Source organism: Gossypium raimondii, chromosome 7, assembly GCF_025698545.1.
Source record: "Gossypium raimondii isolate GPD5lz chromosome 7, ASM2569854v1, whole genome shotgun sequence".
NCBI classification, from domain to species: Eukaryota; Viridiplantae; Streptophyta; class Magnoliopsida; order Malvales; family Malvaceae; genus Gossypium; species Gossypium raimondii.
In genome coordinates, this window is record NC_068571.1 from 2248025 (window position 1) to 2269150 (window position 21126).

Sequence of the window (21126 nt, forward strand, 5' to 3'; positions counted from 1 at the left end):
TGTTCCAATTTTATTGAAAACGGGTTGTTAAACCTTGGCCAAAATACTCAAAATCTCCAACAAGCTTCCAACCGATCGAGCTTCCAATAATCTAAAAAACAAAGGAAAATAACTACGTAAGCAACAAGTGCTTAGTTAGCTCATATAAACTTAAACATAACTTACCACCTCAATAACACAATTCATAGATTAAGCATAAACCATTACCAATACCAAGAGCTTAGTATAAGCCTATTCAAGCATCATCAAGCTCAAATGTTAGTAGGTTCATCAACATCACATATAAGCTCATTTATATCATAAGTAGATTTCATAAGTTACATTACATATGCATCACCCTTTTCATAAAATCATGAACATTTCTATTAACTTATTTACCTTTCCATTCCTTTTCTTACCCGTTGAACTATCTAGGATTGCATCAGATATTCGAGAATACTCACACACATAGTGTACCTTTCCATATAACTGTAACATTTCCTTTACATCATTGCTCAGACGAGCTGTGAAATGGGTCTGCTCACACGAGCTGTGGGTCAGAATGTAAGCTACACGATGCTGCTCACACGAGTTGTAGAGAATCCGCAACAAATGCAGGACCTCAACCATTTATAGGACATTCAAGACCAGCACCGGAAACATGAAATCCCTAATGACATGTCATTTGTATCCTAAGAATTCTTAAGGTTCAACCGGGACTCATTATCTGTCAATTCATCATAACATGGATACATATATATATATATATATATATATTCATTTATATTAAAACAACATAATAAACATTCAATTTAGCTAACGTTAAAATGATCACAGCTCATATAAACTTACCTCGATAACCAAGGCGTAGAAGTAGAATCGAACACTAATCTGAAGCTTTAGTTTTTCCTCGATTTAAGTTCGATTGTGGTTTATCTTGATCTAAATAAATAATTTCATTCAATTAAATACTTCCAGTATTCAATTCAATCCATAATTCATATTTATGAAAAATTACAAAATTATCCCTAATACTTTGAATTTTCACAATTTAGTCTTTAAGCTCAAAACTTAAATATAACGTATTTTAGCCTAAATCCAACTTAATCAATATTAAAAGAGACCTTGAAACAACCCATTAATACCAAAATTTCACAATAAAACCCATATATTTACACTTTTAACAATTTAATCCCTAATTAAAATTTCACCAAAAATCACTTACAAAACATGTTTAATTTACAACCAAAACTAATAATCTATCAACTAACATCAAAACCTATTCAAAAAAATCCATGGAAAGCCCCTCAACCTTTAAAATTTTTGCAAATTAACCCCCGGGATAGCTAGATTAAGCTAAATCGAACTCAAAAATATAAAAATTATTAAAAACGGGACTGAAATCACATACCGTGCAAGAATTTGTACTAGTCGAACCTTCAAAGCACAAAAATGGCTATTTCTTACCTTAATTTCAATGGAGAAAACAATTAGGGAAGATGATACCAATTTTGTCTTATTTTAGTTTAAGTTAATTTATTAAAATACCATTTTAACCTTAGTTATTAATTTTAAAATAAACTAAATCATGTTCATATTTGTCCACTAACATTAAGGTGGTGTAATTACTATCTAGATCCTTTAGATTTCCTTTCCATAGCCATTTGACCCTTTAACAAATAGAACTCAATTTTACACCTTTTACAATTTAGTACTTTTCACTTAATTAACCATTTAAACATTAAAATTTGTTAACGAAATTTTAATACAACCTTAATATAATCTTATAAACATTAGATAAATCATAAAATAATAATTCACTAATCAAAATTGTGGTCCCGAAACTACTATTTTTGACAACACCGAAAACGAGATATTACAATTGAACTCTCCCTTATTATATACAATTATGAAAATAACTTTATAGATGTTTGCACAATGACCTTGTCATAAGTGTGTTGTCCTCATAGGATATCATTTATCTGTTTGGGTTAAATTTGTTCACCGAATATGTTCCTATTTTATCTCATGGTAACTATTACATCTTCCTTTATAAAAAATCAATTACTAAAAGATAGTAATTAAATTATTTGTCCTAGATAAATGACCCATGGCCATGCTACTTTTCTACCTATCATGTAATTCCATTGAGAGGATTTCATTAACCTTTTATTGGGCTATGAATTCCACTATTGTAAATGATGCTAAGTCATGCAAAAGTCATATACCCATCATACTAGCTTTTGGTTCTTTGATTGTTTAAACTCAAGTTTTCAATACATTAAAGTATACAAGTCAAGCACACATAGTTAGTCACCTACTTAGGATTGAGATAAGTTACACTATGAACATCACAAATGAATTAATCCATAAATGGATCTAGCATTAATTCAAATTAGGTCATGTATGATGTATTGTCAATCCAGACAATCACATCTATGTCTCTATGTTTTGAGGGTCAACCGCACTGATACCTAAGACAAGGTATCTCCCCAATTGAACTTGACAAACGACATAACAATCCTTTAATCGACTTGTTCAATTTCAATTCATCAAACTACGGACGTTTTATATTGCATACTAATATAATTTTTCTTCTCGCATTATGATTCGATCACATAATGCAATTTAACATTAGTTAAATGTTAGGTAATTAGTGAGCTAATATTTGCCTACATTTTTCATTACTTGCAAAAACCATCGAGGACCGATACAAACATTACTAATATGAATAATGAAATTTTATTAAACCAATCTGTTAAAAAATTACAAATAGAAATGACGAGTAAACTATTCTTAGGATAATAGATCCTTACAGATGATTTGGGAAACCTATATTAGGAGCAAAGATATGTGGGAAATTTAAAAATCCACATACATATTTTGTGATAAGTGTATTGTAAGATCATTTGAAGTTGGATCACAATTTAATCTACGATTCTATTGTTGCATTGGTCAAAGTAGATTCTTCCATACTCATTTAAGTCTTGATTGCAAAATTTTGGAATATATATCATTATTTTGTCTTGTACAAGAAAGCATGGCAAGCAAAGCAAAAGGCCATAAAGTGATTATATGAAGGCTAGGAGTAATCATACAAACAACTACATAGTTAGGGAGTTATGCCTCAAGAGCATGTTCTTGGTACAATATTCAATATGGAAACAGTCCTTGCATACAATAACAATAATTTAGCTTGGGGCACTTGTTCCTTTCTCTATTATGGACATTTAAGCCACTTATTGAATGGTTCAAGCATTGCAAACCTATTTCTAGATAGATGGCACATTCTTGTGCGGGAGATGCAAGAGAAGTTGTCGGTGACTGTTTCTCAATATAAGCCTGGAAAACTATTTTTCTTACTTTCGCGCTGAAAAATAAATTAAGCACGGGCATTCTTTCTACAATTGGCTCGAGACATTAACATATTGTTTTTTATATCTAATCAAGCCTCAAAATTGTAGTTGTGGCACAAAACTTTGAGAATGGTTGGAACGAATCAGGAGCATATCATGTCTTATATATTCGTCATATCGTCCAAAATTTCTACAAGGAAATAAATGATAAGAAATTATGATGACAACTTGTAAATGCAAGTACATATTGTTAGTTTCATAAATTACAATATGTTGTTCCACTTTATGCTTTTTTTTATAGGATTGTAAATGCCTTATATTGAGTAGTGTATGAGTTGATTCACCTCAAATTCCACCAAAGGGTGAACATTATGAAGAAAGCGAACACCAAAGAATGAAACTTCATTGAAAGTCTCCTATAACATCCCAAAATTTTCGATTAGACATGTGGTGCTATTCTGGTATTGGATATAGTGAATTTTCAAAGAAATTGGAAAATAAGCTAGTTAAAGGAATTCTTATGAAAATAATTTATTTTGGATATGAGAATGAATGACAATAATTTTAGACATGAAAGTGTGATGAAAAGACCAAATCATGAATTTTGAAAAGTTCGAGGATTAAAGTGCAATTTGACCAAAATGTGAAAAGTGAGTTACTATTGATTAATAGACATAAAGATAAGTTGGAATATGTATTGGTATGATGAGAATTTCATTTGGGACCAAATTGTAAAGATTTGATAGTATATGAACTAAATCGTAAATTTACCATTTTTTTAGAAAAGTGTAAAAGTAAATTTTTCAGTACCCAAGGATGTGAATTAAGTATGAAAATATAAGTATTGAATTTTGGTTGTTTAATAACTATTTGTTGTTAAGATATTGTATTTAAAAGCATAAAGAGATTGTGTTTAATTACTAAAAGCATATGTCAAGTGTCACGGGCCGCGAATCAAAGCCCATGACTAATGCACAAAGAGCGTACCATGGAGGTAAATTGATTAAATGGGGCTTATTTGACCCACTTGAATTGGTCCGATTTGTGGAATATGTGGAGAAACCCATATACTTGAAGCTTTGATGACCTAGTGAAGCACTCAAGAAAAAATTAGGGCTACCTTGGTAAATATGAAAAGTAATCTTAGAAGATTTGTAATATGATAAGATTTGATTTTGTAATCTTAAAGGATTTTTAAGAATCTCAATTGTATATAAGTTTTAATCTCGACTGTCGATGTAAAGCAAACTATACTGTTGGATCTGGGGGAGCTCAACTATAAATAAAGGCTTCCACCCTCATTTGTAATCACTCAGTTATAATCCTTCATAGTAATTGAGTACTATTGAAAGCATTTACTCAAGCACTTGGAGTGGTTTTTTTTTCTTGTAGCTTTTCTTTTTTTTCGTTGTTTTTTTGTCTTTAAGTTGCTTCCACTTTATTTTCAGTACCTTAAAGAATTTCTATCGAGAATTCTCACTTTGAAAGAGTTAGGCTGACTTAGGCGGATTTGAAACAGAGGAATCGCCTAAGGCCGCATGGATTGCGAGACTAAAATTTTAGCCCCATGACACTTGAATGAACTTGGACAAATGGTTATCCAAGTTCCCATTTGTCTAGATTAATTTAAAACATAAATTTTGAAGCTTGTAAAATATTGTAAAAAAAATATTTAAAATGGTAAAATTACAAATAATTATTAGAACAATCTATAATGCACTTATATTTTGAAAAAAAAAAGAGATTTAATATTTATACTTCAAAATTTAATGATAATTTGCTTCTATAATGTAGGCTTATTAAGTTTACAACAATTTAATTTTAAATATTATAATAGAAGAAAATTAGGAATAAATCTTAAATTTTATTCGACATATATGTTTAGATTTTTAAATACTAATAACTAATAATTTATATTTATTTACTTTTTAAATATTTTTATAATATTTGGAATCCATGTCTAGAATAAATTTGGACAAGTGGTTATAATAGGTTCAAAATGAACTTAAACAACGATAAATATATGTTCATTCGAATGTGTATTTTTGTAATTTTTATATTATTTTAGAATTTTTGAATGATTATTTATAATTTTTCTATTTTAATAATTTTTATACAATATTCGATTTTACATATAGAGTAAATTAGGATAAGTAGTTGTATTCAAATGAACTTTTGTCCGAGTTCATTCTAGATGTAAATGTTTTAATAATATTTTAAATATTTTTTAAGATTTTATTATTTTTAAATATATGCTAATGTGGCATGCCATCTGTCAATTTTTGTCAACTATATTAACTATAAAATCAGTCAACAAGAAAAATCATTAATGAAAGGGTTTAATTGATTTTTTAATTTGTAATTTTTTCATTATAACTCAAATTTAAGGAATTTTAGACCTATTGCCATAATTTAGTAATAATTTATAATTACTATTAAAGTATTAATTACTTTTGACCTTAAAACTAACCTAGGTGACCGCTAATTAGAAAAAGTTGAAACTTTAGGAATTATATCTTGAATTGAACGGAATTAGGCTGGGGATTTTCACTTTGATTTTGGACCGGGTGGGCTTCGGCTGACCTTTAAATGTCGGGCTTGAATTTATAAATCGGACCCAAGCTTATATTCTTATTTTCTTATACAACTTCTCTAGAATTTTTAAATAGGAAGATCAACATTAACAACAATCTTGATCGAATTTCTTTTCTGATTTTTTAAAATTGAAGACACAACATTCCCTTCAGGTCTGATTTATTTAAAATTAACTAAATCTAAATTAGTTTCATTCGATTCTAAACTCAATTAATGAGAATACATAATTTAATTAAATCAAATCTTGATATTAAAATTCTAGTTTAATCCCCAAAATCAAATTAAAATTCATTTTAATTGCTTATTAAATCAAAATTTTAATTTAATTTTAAAATTAAATCCAAATTCATATGTATGCCCAACATTGCATAACTCAAATAAAATAACCCCAAAAAATTTATCTACACGGGAAATTATGGATGATTTGAATGTTGTCTGGACATAAACCAGCCTCAATGAAATGATTAAGCTCGTAGATAAAGCCAAAAGCTAACCCACTAAAGCATAAAAATGATGTTTTAACAGTAATGATTTTCATAATATCAGAAATTCTTGTCTCGAACTTTCTTCTAAAAATACACAACTTATTTGAAGATTAATCTGAGCTTTAATTAACGATTTTTCGGTTAAATTATTTAATCGATAATTAATATATTTTTCTATTAATTCTGTATATCTTCCTATTTTATTCTTACGAATTCAATTTATGGAAACGGGGTTTCCGGAATCACATTTTCTGACACTAATAAATCCATAATTGAACATGTATACATTAGACATATTTTAAATTTTAAATGCGACAATTTTAGAAAAAAAATAAGTCCAGGTAATAGGTTAAGTACCTTACCAGACTGAACAAATTGTTATGGTGGGGACAAGGAAATCATTAAACATTTATGGTAAAGGGACCAACTGTAGCTTATATTTCATTAGTTTGCTTCCCATAGGAACCCCATCACATAATTTACTTGTTAATTGTTACAAGCCAACTACTTCTTTGTCTTTTCCTATACATTTGTTCATTTCTGTTAGGAATCTGAAATGATAGATGCCATTTCAGGTAGATTGACTAACCATTACGGAGTTTGTTGTTTAAACCATTATCCGAATCATTGGTGTGATTATGTTCACTTTCACGTGATAAGAATTTAAAAAAAAAAATTGCTACAAGTTGTTGATTACCTGTCAACATTCATATAAAATTAGCCAAGTCATGTAATTAATTTATATCTGTTATGAATGATGGGTGAATCAAAATAATATAATGGAAGTCCACGATCTTAGCTTAAAACCCGCCTTATATTTATTTCTTTCCTGGTCTTTAAGCTATCATTTTTCAGGCTGCAAATCTGCATCTCTATAGCTGCCCTTATAACATCAACTGGTATAGATAATGGAGGAAGGAAAACGAAAGGCTAATATGGCAGATAAGAAAATGAGTAGTAAAGATATTGGAAGCATTGTTAAGAAGAATAAAAATGGATCTATAAGCTCCATTTTCATGCATGCCGATGGTGTAGATATGTGTTTGATGGCTGTAGGCTTCATTGGAGCTGTTGCAGATGGCACTGTTGCACCCTTGATTATATATTTGACTGGTCGCATGTTTAACAGTGTTGGTGGTGCTAATGAAGCTTCATCTGTTGGTATTCTCGTCCACAACGTTCGCCAAGTATGTTATTACTTACAAACTTACAAGATAATAATATAGTATGTTTGCTTATAATCTGATAAGATACAATTTGGTTTGTCTTCTTTGGTTGACAGGTTGCTCTGTATGTTGTTCTGAGTGCATGTGGGGGATGGGCTGGGTCCTTCCTAGGTGAGCTTGAAGTTAATACAAAGTTCTATGGCCACATATAATTCTTATTTTGCTATCTAAATTTTTTTTTTTTTAAATTTCAGAAGGATTTTGTTGGACAAGAACAGGTGAAAGACAAGCTACGAGAATGAGAACAAGGTATTTGAAAGCTGTTCTAAGGCAAGATGTAGGCTACTTTGATTTGAATGTAACAAGCACAGCTGAAGTAGTCACAAGTGTTTCCAATGACAGTCTCATAATTCAAGAAGTTATTAGTGAGAAGGTTAGTTCAACTAAAATCTTCAACAATCAAAATAAAAGAGAAAAAAGAAAAGAAAGAATTACTTTCCTTCAGGTTGTAAGTTGATTAACTGGTTTGAATATGCATCAGGTCCCAAACTTAATAGCAAGAGGTTCTACATTTATTGGAACTTACATAGCAGCTTTTCTGATCCTATGGAGACTAGCCCTTGTGATTTTCCCTTCTGTTTTGTTGTTGGTGGTTCCTAGTTTAATATATGGGAAGATTTTACTAGGTCTTGCAAGGAAGATTAGGGTGGAGTACAATAAGGCCAGCACAATAGTAGAACAGGCAATATCTTCCATAAGGACAGTTTATGCCTTTGTTGGTGAAAACAAAACCACAACTGAATTCTCTGAAGCTCTACAAGGATCCTTGAAGTTAGGGTTGAGGCAAGGGCTGGCTAAAGGCTTGGCCATTGGAAGCAATGGCATCACTTTTGCTATTTGGGCTTTCATTACCTACTATGGTAGCAGAATGGTCATGTACCATGGAGCTCAGGGAGGAACTATTTTCATAGTAGGCACCTGCATTGCTACTGGTGGACAGTAAGAGTTTTGAACTTCAAGTTCTATTAGGAATAGGACTGTAAATTCTTATCTAAGATGGTATTTTATATACTTATATAAAACTTCTTTTTTCATTGATATTTTTGGTGTTTTTTTCCCTTTTATTGAACAGACAACTTGGTACTAGTTTATCCAACCTGAAGCCTTTATCTGAAGCACGTTCAGCTGCCGAACGAATAAATGAAGTGATAAGAAGAACCCCAAAAATAGATGCGGATAACATGGAAGGGGAAATTTTGGATAATATTTTAGGAGAAATTGAATTCAAGCAAGTAGAGTTTGCATACCCTTCAAGGCCTGAGAGCATAATTTTCAAGAACTTTTGTCTCAAAATTCCTGCAGGAAAGACTGTGGCCTTGGTGGGTAGTAGTGGATCAGGAAAATCAACTGTGATATCATTGTTGGAAAGGTTTTATGACCCACTTGAAGGGGAAATACTTGTTGATGGGGTTTCTATTAATAAATTGCAGCTCAAGTGGTTAAGGTCACAAATGGGGTTGGTGAGTCAAGAGCCTACATTGTTTGCAACAACCATTAAAGAGAACATACTTTTTGGAAAGGAGGATGCTGGAATGGAAGAGGTTATTGAAGCTGCTAAAGCTTCCAATGCCCATAACTTCATTTCTCAGTTGCCTCAAGGATATGACACCCAGGTTTGTCTGCTTACCTTTTGTGTTTATTAGATTATATCAACTATAATGCACAAACTTGATTATACAAGCATCATATATGGTTTAAAGATTAATATTAAACAGGTTGGTGAAAGAGGGGTTCAAATGTCTGGTGGACAGAAACAACAAATTGCTATAGCAAGAGCCATGATTAAAGCACCCAAAATCCTCCTACTAGATGAGGCAACAAGTGCATTAGACTCTGAATCTGAACGTATTGTGCAACAAGCTCTTAACGAGGCCTCCGTTGGACGCACAACTATCATCGTTGCACATCGTCTTTCTACCATTAGACATGCAGATTTAATTGTTGTCGTCAAAGATGGTCAGGTCATGGAAATGGGGTCACATGATGAATTAATGGTCAACGAAAATGGCTTCTATCCCATGCTAGTGCAACTTCAACAAACAGAACAAGTAAAAGTCCAAAACAAAGGAAATAAAGATTTATCTACGAATAATTCCGCTTACATAACAAACACGGAAATCAATATTACAAGCAGTCGTAGACTTTCTTTACCCAGTCGGACAAGTTCAGCCAACTCTGTAGCACCAGATCATGCTTCACTAGTTGGAGAAATGAATGTTGAGGATAAAAAAACATCTGCACCATCTTTCAGGAGATTGTTGGCCTTGACTTTACCAGAGTGGAAACAAGCTACTCTGGGATGCTTAAGCGCAATTTTATTTGGTGCAGTGCAACCACTTTCAGCCTTCACAATGGCGTCAATGATATCAATATTTTTTCTCACAGATCATGGTGAAATTAAAGAAAAGATAAAGGTTTATGCTCTGAGTTTCCTTGGGCTTTCGTTGTTTTCTTTGATAATAAATATTATCCAGCATTACAATTTTTCTTACATGGGAGAGCACTTGACAAAGAGGATAAGAGAGAAGATGCTTTCAAAGGTGTTGACTTTTGAAGTTGGGTGGTTTGACCAAGATGAGAATTCCAGTGGCACTGTTTGTGCTAGGTTAGAGAAAGATGCTACTGTGGTATGTTCTGCATTTTCTAACCTTCTTTATGACTATATATAATTGATTATGGACATCACCTAACTATATGCTCTTGTATGTTTCCAGGTGAGATCTTTATTTGGTGATGGAGTGTCTCTTCTTGTGCAAACCATCTCGGGTGTAACTATAGCTTGTGCGATGGGCCTATTCATTGCGTGGAGACTTGCCATTGTCATGATTGTTGTCCAACCGCTCATCATCCTTAGCATGTACACTCGGATGGTTATTCTTAAAAAAATGTCTGTGAAAGCCAGAAAAGCACAAGAAGAAAGTAGCAAGCTTGCTGCAGAGGCAGTTTCCAACCACAGAACTATTACTGCCTTCTCATCTCAAGATCAAATCATGAAAATGTTGCAAGCAGCCCAAGAAGTTCCAAGAAAAGAGAATGTTAGACAATCTTGGTTTGCAGGTCTAGGACTTGGTTCAGCTCAATTTCTTACTGCTTGTATTATGGCCTTTGATTTTTGGTATGGTGGAAAACTCATATCTCAAGGATATATCACTGCTAAAGCCCTTATTGAAACATTCCTCATTTTGGTTAGCACCGGCCTTGTAATTGCTCAAGCTGCAAGCATGACATCGGACATGGCCAAGAGCGCTGAGGTTGTTAGATCTTTGTTTGCGATATTAGACCGCTGCACAAGGATTGAACCTGATGAATCTAGTGGTTACCTTGCACAAGAAATTACAGGATGTGTAGAAATCTGTGATGTTGAGTTTGCATATCCGGCTCGACCTAATGTGAGCATTTTGAAAGATTTCTCAATTAGCATAGAAGCCGGGAAATCAACAGCACTGGTGGGACAAAGTGGGTCTGGTAAATCAACCGTCATTAGTTTAATTGAGAGATTTTATGATCCTGTAAAAGGAGTTGTGAAGATTGATGGTCGAGATATAAAGTCTTACAACCTAAGGTCATTGAGGAAACACATAGCACTTGTTAGTCAAGAACCAACACTATTTTCTGGCACAATAAGGGAAAACATTCTATACGGAGCACCTGATAAAATCGATGAGTCCGAAATCATTGAGGCAGCCAAAGCAGCAAATGCACATGATTTCATAGCAGGTCTAGTAGATGGTTATGATACCCGGTGTGGAGACAGAGGTGTGCAACTATCTGGGGGCCAGAAGCAACGGATCGCCATAGCCAGAGCCATATTGAGGAACCCAGCAATGTTATTGTTAGATGAAGCAACCAGTGCACTTGACAGTAAATCTGAGAAAGTGGTGCAAGAGGCATTAGAGCGAGTGATGGTGGGAAGAACTAGTGTTGTTGTTGCACATAGGCTAAGCACCATTAAAAACTGTGATCTTATTGTTGTGTTAGACAAAGGGAAGGTGGTGGAGAAAGGCAACCATTCATCTTTGTTAGCCAAGGGTCCAACAGGAGCTTACTACTCTTTGATTAATCTTCAAAGTAGAGCACATAATTCTACTTAGTCATTCAAATATGTTGGTGTATTTTAGATGAAAGTTCGAATCAAGAATTTCTGATATTATGAAAATCATCAGTGTTAATAGTTTATTTTTGTGCTTTAGTGGGTGATAAAACGCCCCTTAGCTTTTAGCTTTCACTATGAGCTTAATCATTTCTTGGAGTTGGAGGCCAGTCCATGTCCTGCTAACATTCGGCAAAAGTATCATATAGGACCTTATACTAAGAGTCGGATTATATTTTGCCCCCTCCAATAAAAAAATGACCAAATTAATCATTGTACATTGGATCAAAAGAGCAAAGGTCCTTCTATTAAAGATTTCATCCATTTCTATGATTAAAAGCTCATCCACATATGTCAAAATGAGGCACACATGACACGCCATATGCAACTGTTTGGTTATTCTATCGATAAAATCAATTTTAACAATAAAAATAGATGAAATTTTTAATAAAAATGATTAATTTGCTCTTTGTTCTAATGTACAAAGATTAATTTGCACAATTCTTAAGTTTAAGAAGCAAAATTAAATTTGACTATTAGTATAAAGGTCTTCGTAATACTTTTACCAATAATAATCTAATCACTCGTTATTTCCTATGTAGATTTTTTTTTGGAAAGCGGTGTAATTTGATATGAGTTCAATAATATTTGGCACACAAATGGATCAAAATTGGCTTTTATACCAATTTTGGACTAAATTTAATTGGAGATAAAATTGAATTTTGATTTAGCTTTAAAATTAAATTAAATTTTTATTTAATAAGGAATTAACTTGAATTTTAATTTGATTTTATTTAATTAATTTATTGATTGGGCTGAATTTAATTTAGACTAATTTGGGTTATGGGTCAATTTTAAATAAATCAAATGTAAAGAGGAATGTTAGAGTATTTTATAAAATTATTGTATTTTAAAATTTATTTAGAAAAATATGGTATTGTTTTAGATTTTTTTTAAAAAAAGTATATGTTAAATAATGGGTTCATTAAGCATGTGACACATGTCATACTTTAAAATTTTAAAATAAGAATAATGGTCCGAGTTGACTTGTCATGTATTAACTTTACGTGAAATTGTCACTTGACATGAGGGCTTTATATGATATTGACACATGATAATCTAATCCAATTCTTTTCTACAAAAAATAAAAAGTGTGACATATGTTACAAATACAGTGAACTCGCCATTTGACATGATAAAATTGTTTTTTGGAAGAAGAAAAAATACCATGTTTTTCTAAATAATCTAAAAATCACCCTATTCTTCTAGATAATTTTTAAAATATGGTATTTTTATAATAATTTTTATTATCTTAGAAAGTGATTTTTATGTAATTATTTGAAAACTTAATTCCCCGGGCGGCGCGTTTATTTGTGATTAATGTAAAAATATCAGTGATAGTGAGATTAGATATTAGAGTGAAACTATAACGTGAGACAAAAAAAAAAACTAAACATACCGCACTAAAATTAAACGTCCATCCAAAAGGACCCTTAAATCGATTGAGCTTAGCTAAAGGTGTGTTATTTGCTTCGGTTTATACTATCCATCCGAACTTCATGACATTTTAATTCATGATGCTTCACATGGTTAATGGAATAGCTTTGTAGGTAAAACTACTATGAAAGTTTCGTACTAAAAGTCAGATTGCATTTTGTCTCATTTATTTAAAAATTAAGTAAATTAGTCATTGTATGTTAGATCAAAGAACAAACTGATCTTATTAAAAATTCTATTTATTTTTACCGTTAAAAACTTATCTATATATGTTAGTATGAGGTACACGTGGTGTGCCACATGTCACTATATGATTGTTCCATCAGCCATGCCAATATTAAATAATATAAAGAGATGAATTTTTTAATAAAAAAAAGCCAATTTGCTCTTTGATATATGCTACACTGACTAATTTGCTCATTCTTTAAGTAGAGGCATAAAATACAATCTGACTTATTGTGGAAGGGCTTCTATAATACTTTAACTCACTTTGTGACTTTTTAATAAAAAATATATATGAAAAGTATCAAAATTCAACATAATTTTAAATGGGTTATTATTTGGAAAACTAGCAGTATACTTTTTTTATCGGACAAATAATCTTAAAAATTATCATTTGTCACTTTTTTAAATATTTATTTTAAAAAATATTTTACTATATCTCTCTATAGGACACTTGTCCACTATTAACCCTCCTTGTGAAGTCTAAAACTCCACCGGCAATCTACATAATATTTTTTCATTTTAAAATAGTTAAAATATGTTTCAAGACTTTGTACTCTTAGTATATTTGAAATTTAATTTCTTTACTTTTATTTATACAAATTTAGTCCCTTAACCTTTTAATTTTTAAAATGTACGTCTAATTGTTAACATCATTAAAATTTGTCTATTAAATTCACTGGCGTGACATTTTGAAATTAAAAAATTCACTCAGTAATTATGTAACAAAAATGATGTTGTAATGAACTTGGATTTAACAAAAGATTTTAAATAAAAATAAGGAGATTAAATTTCAAATGTATGAAAGATACAAGGACTTAAGCATATTTTAACCTTTTAAAATATAGAAATTAAATTATTCACCGTTTTATTCCTTAAACTATTTGATTAAAATTAGATTAAATTACTCATTTTATAGTAGAACTGCTTATTTACTCCTAAAAAAGGTTGATATTAAAAATAAATTTCTTTACCATTTAAAAGAGAGAGAAATAGGCATTTATTGAAAAATCAAAGTTGATATTACAGTGATTGCAGATCTCCCTTTCAGCATAGGGAATTGAAAGGGAAAAGTTGGGGAGAGAATATTGTAAATAAGTTAGGCCTTTCACCATCAAAGTTTGGATGGTTCGCTTTAAATAAAAAGCCTAATCTAACAATATCTTTTTCCCAAGTAATTTTAGTTGATTGAGTGAGCAGTGTTGTTGTGGGGTCTCCTTTGGAGATTAACCAATGAGAAGTATGCTCCAGTGGGTCCTTTAGCCAACAAAGATTGATGGGTCCCTTTCTCTATAACCTTGCCTTTATCCAACACTGCAATTTGGTCACAGTTTTGAATGGTGCTTAACCTATGTGCCACAATCACACTGGTTCTCCCCACCATTACTCTTTCAAGTGCATCTTGTACTGCTTTCTCTGATTGACTGTCAAGGGCACTGGTTGCCTCATCTAAGAGTAAAATTGCCGGGTTTCTCAATATGGCTCTTGCTATTGCAATGCGTTGCTTTTGGCCACCAGATAGCTGAACTCCCCTTTCACCACACCATGTATGATACCCATCTTTTAACCCTGAAATGAAATCATGGGCATTGGCTGCTCTAGCTGCCTCAATGATCTCTGCTTCATCTGTCTCATCAGATGCACCATATGCAATGTTTTCTCGGATTGTACCAGCAAATAATGTGGGCTCTTGGCTAACAAGTGCAATGTGTTTCCTTAGCGACCTAAGGTGGTATGACCTTATATCTCTACCATCAATCCTTACTGCTCCCTCAAGAGGATCATAAAATCTCTCAATTAATCCGATGATGGTTGACTTACCCGACCCGCTTTGTCCTACCAATGCTGTTGATTTACCTGCTTCAATTTTGAGTGAGAAGCCTTTAAAGATAATAATATCTGGTCGGGCGGGGTACGCGAAGTCTATGTCGCGAAGTTCTACATGGCCTGTCATCTTTTCGGGTTTGTAACCGTCAGGGTCTTCGGGTTCAATTCTAGTGTATCGATCCAATATAGCAAAGACTGATCCAACTGCATCTGAGCCCTTCGCGAGGTCAGAAGTCATGCTTCCTGCGTCGGCTATTACTCGACCTGTGCTTACTAAGATCATGAAGGTTTCAAACAAAGCCTTTGCAGTGATGTAGCCATGTGACATAAGTTTTCCACCATACCAAAAGTCTAAGGCCCAAGTACAAGTTGTTAGGCTTGTTGATGTGCCAAGGCCAATACCAGCGAACCATGATTGGCGAATGCTCTCTCTTCGTGGGCCTTCTTGGGCTTTGTCGAGCATTTTCAGGATTCGGTCTTGGGAGGAGAAGGCAGTGATGGTTCGGAGGTTGGAAACTGCCTCTGCAGCTAGCTTGCTGCTTTCCTCTTGGGCTTTGATAGCCTTCTGAGACATGCTTTTAAGCAAGACACGTCTCGCGTAGAAACAAACGATGATGATTGGTTGGACCGCTATCATCACAAGTGCAAGCCTCCAAGCTATGACCAGCCCCATGGTGAAAGCTATGGTTACTGCTGAAATGGTTTGAACAACTAGTGCCATTCTGTCACCAACCAAAGATCTTACCTTCAAAAACAAAAAGAACAGTTAAAACCACGATGCAGGATAGTCATCAAAACCATCTTACTTCCCGACCATCGATAAAGTGGTCTAGATTATTGGCCCTACAAATCCTGCAAATCATTGTCACAAGTTGGAAAACTCAACCTAATCAAAGATCAGCATAAGAAAATACATACCACATTGGCATCCTTGGCAAGTCTAGAGCAAATAGCCCCACTTGAATTCTCATCTTGATCAAGCCAGCCTACTTCGAAAGTGAGTATCTTTGAAAGCATGCGCTCTCTAATCCTCTTTGTCAAGTATTCTCCCATGTATGCAAAATTATAATGTTGGCCAACATTAATCAGAAATGAAAACACCGACAACCCGAGAAAGCATAAGGCATAGATCTTAGTCTTTTCCTTGATCTCATCATGATTAGTCAGAAAATATACTGATATCATAGATCCTAGTGAGAATGCATAAACAGGTTGAACTGCACCAAATAGGATTGCACATGAACATCCCATCATTGCTTGCTTCCATTCTGGTAAGTTCAATGCCAACAATCTTCTAAAAGAGGGGACTGGCAATTTTTCTTGATCTTCCACCACGGAAACGCCAGCCAGTGGAGCACGGTTTTGGGAAAAAGAATTGGCAGAACTTGATCCACTAACCAATGAAAGTCTTCTACTACTTGTGTTGTTGATATCCATATTTGTGATTGAAGATGAAGCACAAGTAGGTAAAGTTGAGTTAGCTTCTTCAGGGTTCTTTTCTTTCTCTGTTTGTTGAAGGTGGACTAATGAAGTGTAGTGACCATTTTGATTTTCTATCAGCTCATTATGTGATCCAATTTCTATAACCTGGCCATTTTGGAAAACTGCTATAAGATCAGCGTTGCGGATGGTAGACAGGCGGTGGGCGATTACTATGGTGGTTCGGCCAATGGAGGCTTGGTCTATTGCTTCTTGCACCACTCGTTCAGATTCCGAGTCTAGTGCACTTGTTGCCTCATCTAAAAGAAGGATTCGGGGTGCTTTTATAATTGCTCTTGCTATAGCAATTCTTTGCTTTTGTCCTCCTGACATTTGAACTCCTCTTTCGCCAACCTATTCAAAGAACAGAACTTCATTATTTAGCATGTACAAGCTCATTGAAATATATGGTTTGAATAATCGATCATAACACTTGAAAAGAGGGGTGAATATTCGATCGAATCGAGTATTTTATCATTCTAACTCAATTTAATTTTTTTTAACCGGTTAAATTTTATCATCCTAAATCTTTGAATTTTAAAAATTATTTCGAATTATTTTTAACTTTTTTTTTTTAATTTTTTATTTGCCAATTACGTGTGAGAAGTGTTCAATGAACAATACTTTGGTCCAGCTGAGGGAGAATGGTGATCTAAGGCCCCATATAATATTATTCTTGGCATAGCCTTTGAGCCCAAGAGTTGTGATTTTCCTAATTTAAGTTGGTAACATGATTATGACTTTTGCTACTATAATATGGTTAAAATTTGTTATTAGACCCTGCACTTGTATAAAATTTGAGATTTGATCCTTGTACTTTAAAAGTTAAAAATTCAATCCTTCTACTTTTTCAATTTAAAAATTCTAGTCCAATCATTATTTTCATTAGTAGTTTCTGTCCAAATTTGCCAATTTAACCTGTTTATTTTCTATTAATTATATATGACGTCAAATGTGAACAGCCTAATCATATTTTAATGGCTTGATTGATATTTTAAATAAAAAAAGTGGGATAAATTAGTTTTAACTTTTTTAATTACAAAGATTAAATCTCAAATTTTGTCAAAATATAAAGACTAACAACATATTTTAACCTTGGTTTGACAATCTAAATTAAAAAGCCTAAGAAAGTTACATTTTTACTGTTTAGACTAGCAAAATGAGTCATATCTTCAAATTACTAACTTTTAAATGTAACGTTTTTAATATTTAAATTTACCACACATTTTCATGACAATATCAAATATTTATATATTGTTTCTTAAACCATAATTTTCCATGCATTTCTTACCGAAGCTTGATGTTGAATTAACCCTAAGAAGAACATGCTTCAATACAATTTAGAATTTCAGTGGTGAAGAATTTTTTATTATTTTTCCTTTTTTTAAGAATGGAAGTAATGGCTAATTTTTCATTGCTTAGTGAGCAGTTAAAGGGGCAAGGACTAACCTGAGTGTCATAACCCTGTGGCAATTGGCAGATGAAATTGTGGGCATTTGAGGCTTTGGCAGCTTCGATAATCTCTTCCATGGTAGCATCTTCCTTGCCAAAAAGTATGTTCTCCTTTATGGTTGTTGCAAAAAGTGCTGGCTCCTGACTCACCAAACCCATTTGTGACCTTAGCCACTTGACCTGCAACTTATCAATGGCGACCCCACCAAGGAGTATCTCTCCCCCTAGTGGGTCATAAAACCTTTGCAGTAGTGCTATGACTGTGGATTTCCCCGAGCCACTCCCACCCACTAATGCCACAGTCTTTCCAGCTGGAATGGTTAGGGAAAAATCTTTGAGAATCATGGTTTCAGGCCTTGATGGATATGCAAATTCAACATGCTTGAATTCCACGGATCCTGAAAATTTTTCCATGATTTCACCTTCTAAATTGTCTGAATCAATCTTAGGGACCCTTCTTATCACTTCCATTATCCTCTCCCCAGCTGAACATGCTTCAGAGAAATACTTCAGGTTTGACAAACTAGCCCCCAATGCCCTGATGATTCCATCAAAACCAGTAAAAAAGATCGTCATATTTGAATGTATTTCTTTTATAAAGCATAAAATAATCCAAAAAAAGGTTCAAAGAAATTTACAAGCCTCCCATGGCAATGGCTGCGCCAACAATGAAAACAGTTCCTCCTTTAGCACCCTGGTACATGACCATCCTACTACCATAATAAGCCATGAACGACCAAGTTGCAAAAACCACCCCATTGCTTCCAATTGCTAGACCTTTAGCCAAACCTTGCTTTAACCCCAACTTGACTGACCCTTGTAAAGCTGCTGAGAATTCTGCAATGGTTTTGGTCTCACCAACAAAGGCATAAACTGTTCTTATAGAAGATATTGCCTGTTCTGCTATTGTACCAGCTTTGTTATATTCCTCCCTTATCTTTCTAGCTATTCCTATCAATCCCCTTCCATACATTAAACCAGGAATCACCAGAAGCACAGCAAAAGGAAAGCCTACTATTGCTAGTCTCCACAGCATTATAAATGCTACCATGTAGCACCCCACAAATATTGCAACATTCATCAGAAAATTTGGTACCTACATAACATCAATTTCCCATCGTTAGCGTCTTTTTGTTTATGAATATCTAAATTTGGAAATAAAAGTAAAAAGACCTTTTCACTGAGGACATCTTGGATTACGAGGCTGTCATTTGAAACACTAGTGATAACTTCAGCTGTGCTGCTAACATGCAAATCAAAGTACCCCACATCTTGTCTTAAAACTGCTTTCAGATATCTGGCTCTCATTCTTGTTGCTTGTCTTTCACCTGTTCTTGACCAACAAAACCCCTCTGAAAACCCAAAAATCAATGAAAATGAATCATATCTTCAATTTATAATTCCTTGGGAAAAACAAACATTGAAAAAAAAAACCCTACCTAGAAAACAAGCAAACCATGACCCACAAGCCAAATACAAAAGAGCCACCGAGTTCTGCCACCCATAAAATAAAACCTGTTAGCTTTCTGCTTGAGTCAACGTGCCCTGTCAGGCGTGTTTGCATGTGTGTTTTAAAAGAAAAGAAGGAAAAACAAAATTACAAAGTGAAAAAAAAAAAAAAAAAAAAAGAGACCTTGTTGATATTTTGAATGAACGTGTCTGAAGTGACAGCTGAAGCATCACCAAAATTGTTCATTAACTTGCCAGTAACAAGCAAAACAAGAGGTGTACTGAAACCATCACCGACGGCGCCGATGAAGCCGAGAGTCATCAACCACAAATCCACAGCGTCGGCATGCATGAATATGGACCTTATAGGCCCATTTACTTTCTTGACTGCACCAGTTTTCAGCTGCTCTCTCTGATCATCATCCATGTATTATACATAGAAACGAAACAAACCCCAAGATTCTCAGACCACCTAAGATCAGTGCAACCTGTTTTGTTTTGCTTGAAATAGCTTTGGTTTTTTTTTTTTTTTTTTGCTTTGCTTGCCTCAAAACAGTGTCGTCTCGTAAGGCAAGTGAGAAAGGAAACAAGAGAATGGGAGATGTTTTTGGCTAAGCAGCAAACATGGGAAACGTCTTATATATATAGGTGTTATCTGGTGGGGTAGTTCGAACCCGAGATGACCTGTGCTACCCACATGGGTACCATCAAATCGACAAATATGATGCATAATTTCTTTTTATATTTCGCCATTTTCTTTTTCATTTTTTGTTCTAGCCATTAAAAAATTGTATTAAATCCTAGCATCCTATTATACAATATGTATTATGTATATATGTATAATACAGAACATTTGTTTTCAAGTTTTAATTTTAATGGAACTGTGTAGTTAAAACTTTAATCAAACATCTATTTGGTACAGGTTTGAACCATATTCTTCACTAATTCTCTCCTCACAAGTGCTTTCTAAATAGGTAATTAATTAATCATGAAATGTGCCTCATGGTTAAGGAATGAAGTAAGCAACTACCGCACCACACCATACCTCATTATTTCTATATATTAATTAAGACACATAGTCATAAACACAATGACACCATGATTTGCGTACCCTAAATCTAGAAAAGGAAAAGATGTTAACAAAACCGATTTCACAATTTTTACGTCTCGTTTGTTACTAGTGTACTAACATAAGAAAAAAGCTTATTTAATATATATGTTTTAACATTAGGAAAAACTAGTGTATTAACATGATTAATAAATAGCCCATTATTTGGTAGGGAGATTGCTAATCATGTATTAAACATATATTATTTTATTTGGTTAAAGTGTTAAACAAGTAAAACATAAGTGTTATTCTATAAAATATCAATTTTGTCCATAAACTCATTACCTATTTAAAGAATTATGAAGCAATAAATGAATCGGTACACCATAAATCTCAATTCAAGAATTCAATTATGCATAAA

General features: G+C 33.3%; 2 protein-coding genes across 2 annotated transcripts; one reads left to right on the forward strand and one right to left on the reverse strand.

Annotated features, from left to right (window-relative positions):
- Positions 1-7199: 7199 nt before the first annotated feature.
- LOC105768365 (ABC transporter B family member 15) lies at positions 7200-11797 on the forward strand. The gene is made up of 7 exons (XM_012588261.2): positions 7200-7602; positions 7698-7752; positions 7836-8014; positions 8123-8580; positions 8714-9254; positions 9357-10268; positions 10356-11797. The coding sequence occupies exons 1-7, from the start codon at positions 7324-7326 to the stop codon at positions 11730-11732; spliced, it is 3801 nt and encodes a 1266-aa protein (XP_012443715.1). The 5' UTR covers positions 7200-7323; the 3' UTR covers positions 11733-11797.
- A 2629-nt stretch (positions 11798-14426) lies between these two features.
- LOC105768357 (ABC transporter B family member 15) lies at positions 14427-20216 on the reverse strand. The gene is made up of 7 exons (XM_012588252.2): positions 19842-20216; positions 19648-19702; positions 19382-19560; positions 18847-19304; positions 18206-18746; positions 16196-17110; positions 14427-16022 (listed from the first exon to the last, which is right to left on the reverse strand). The coding sequence occupies exons 1-7, from the start codon at positions 20082-20084 to the stop codon at positions 14631-14633; spliced, it is 3783 nt and encodes a 1260-aa protein (XP_012443706.1). The 5' UTR covers positions 20085-20216; the 3' UTR covers positions 14427-14630.
- Positions 20217-21126: the final 910 nt, after the last annotated feature.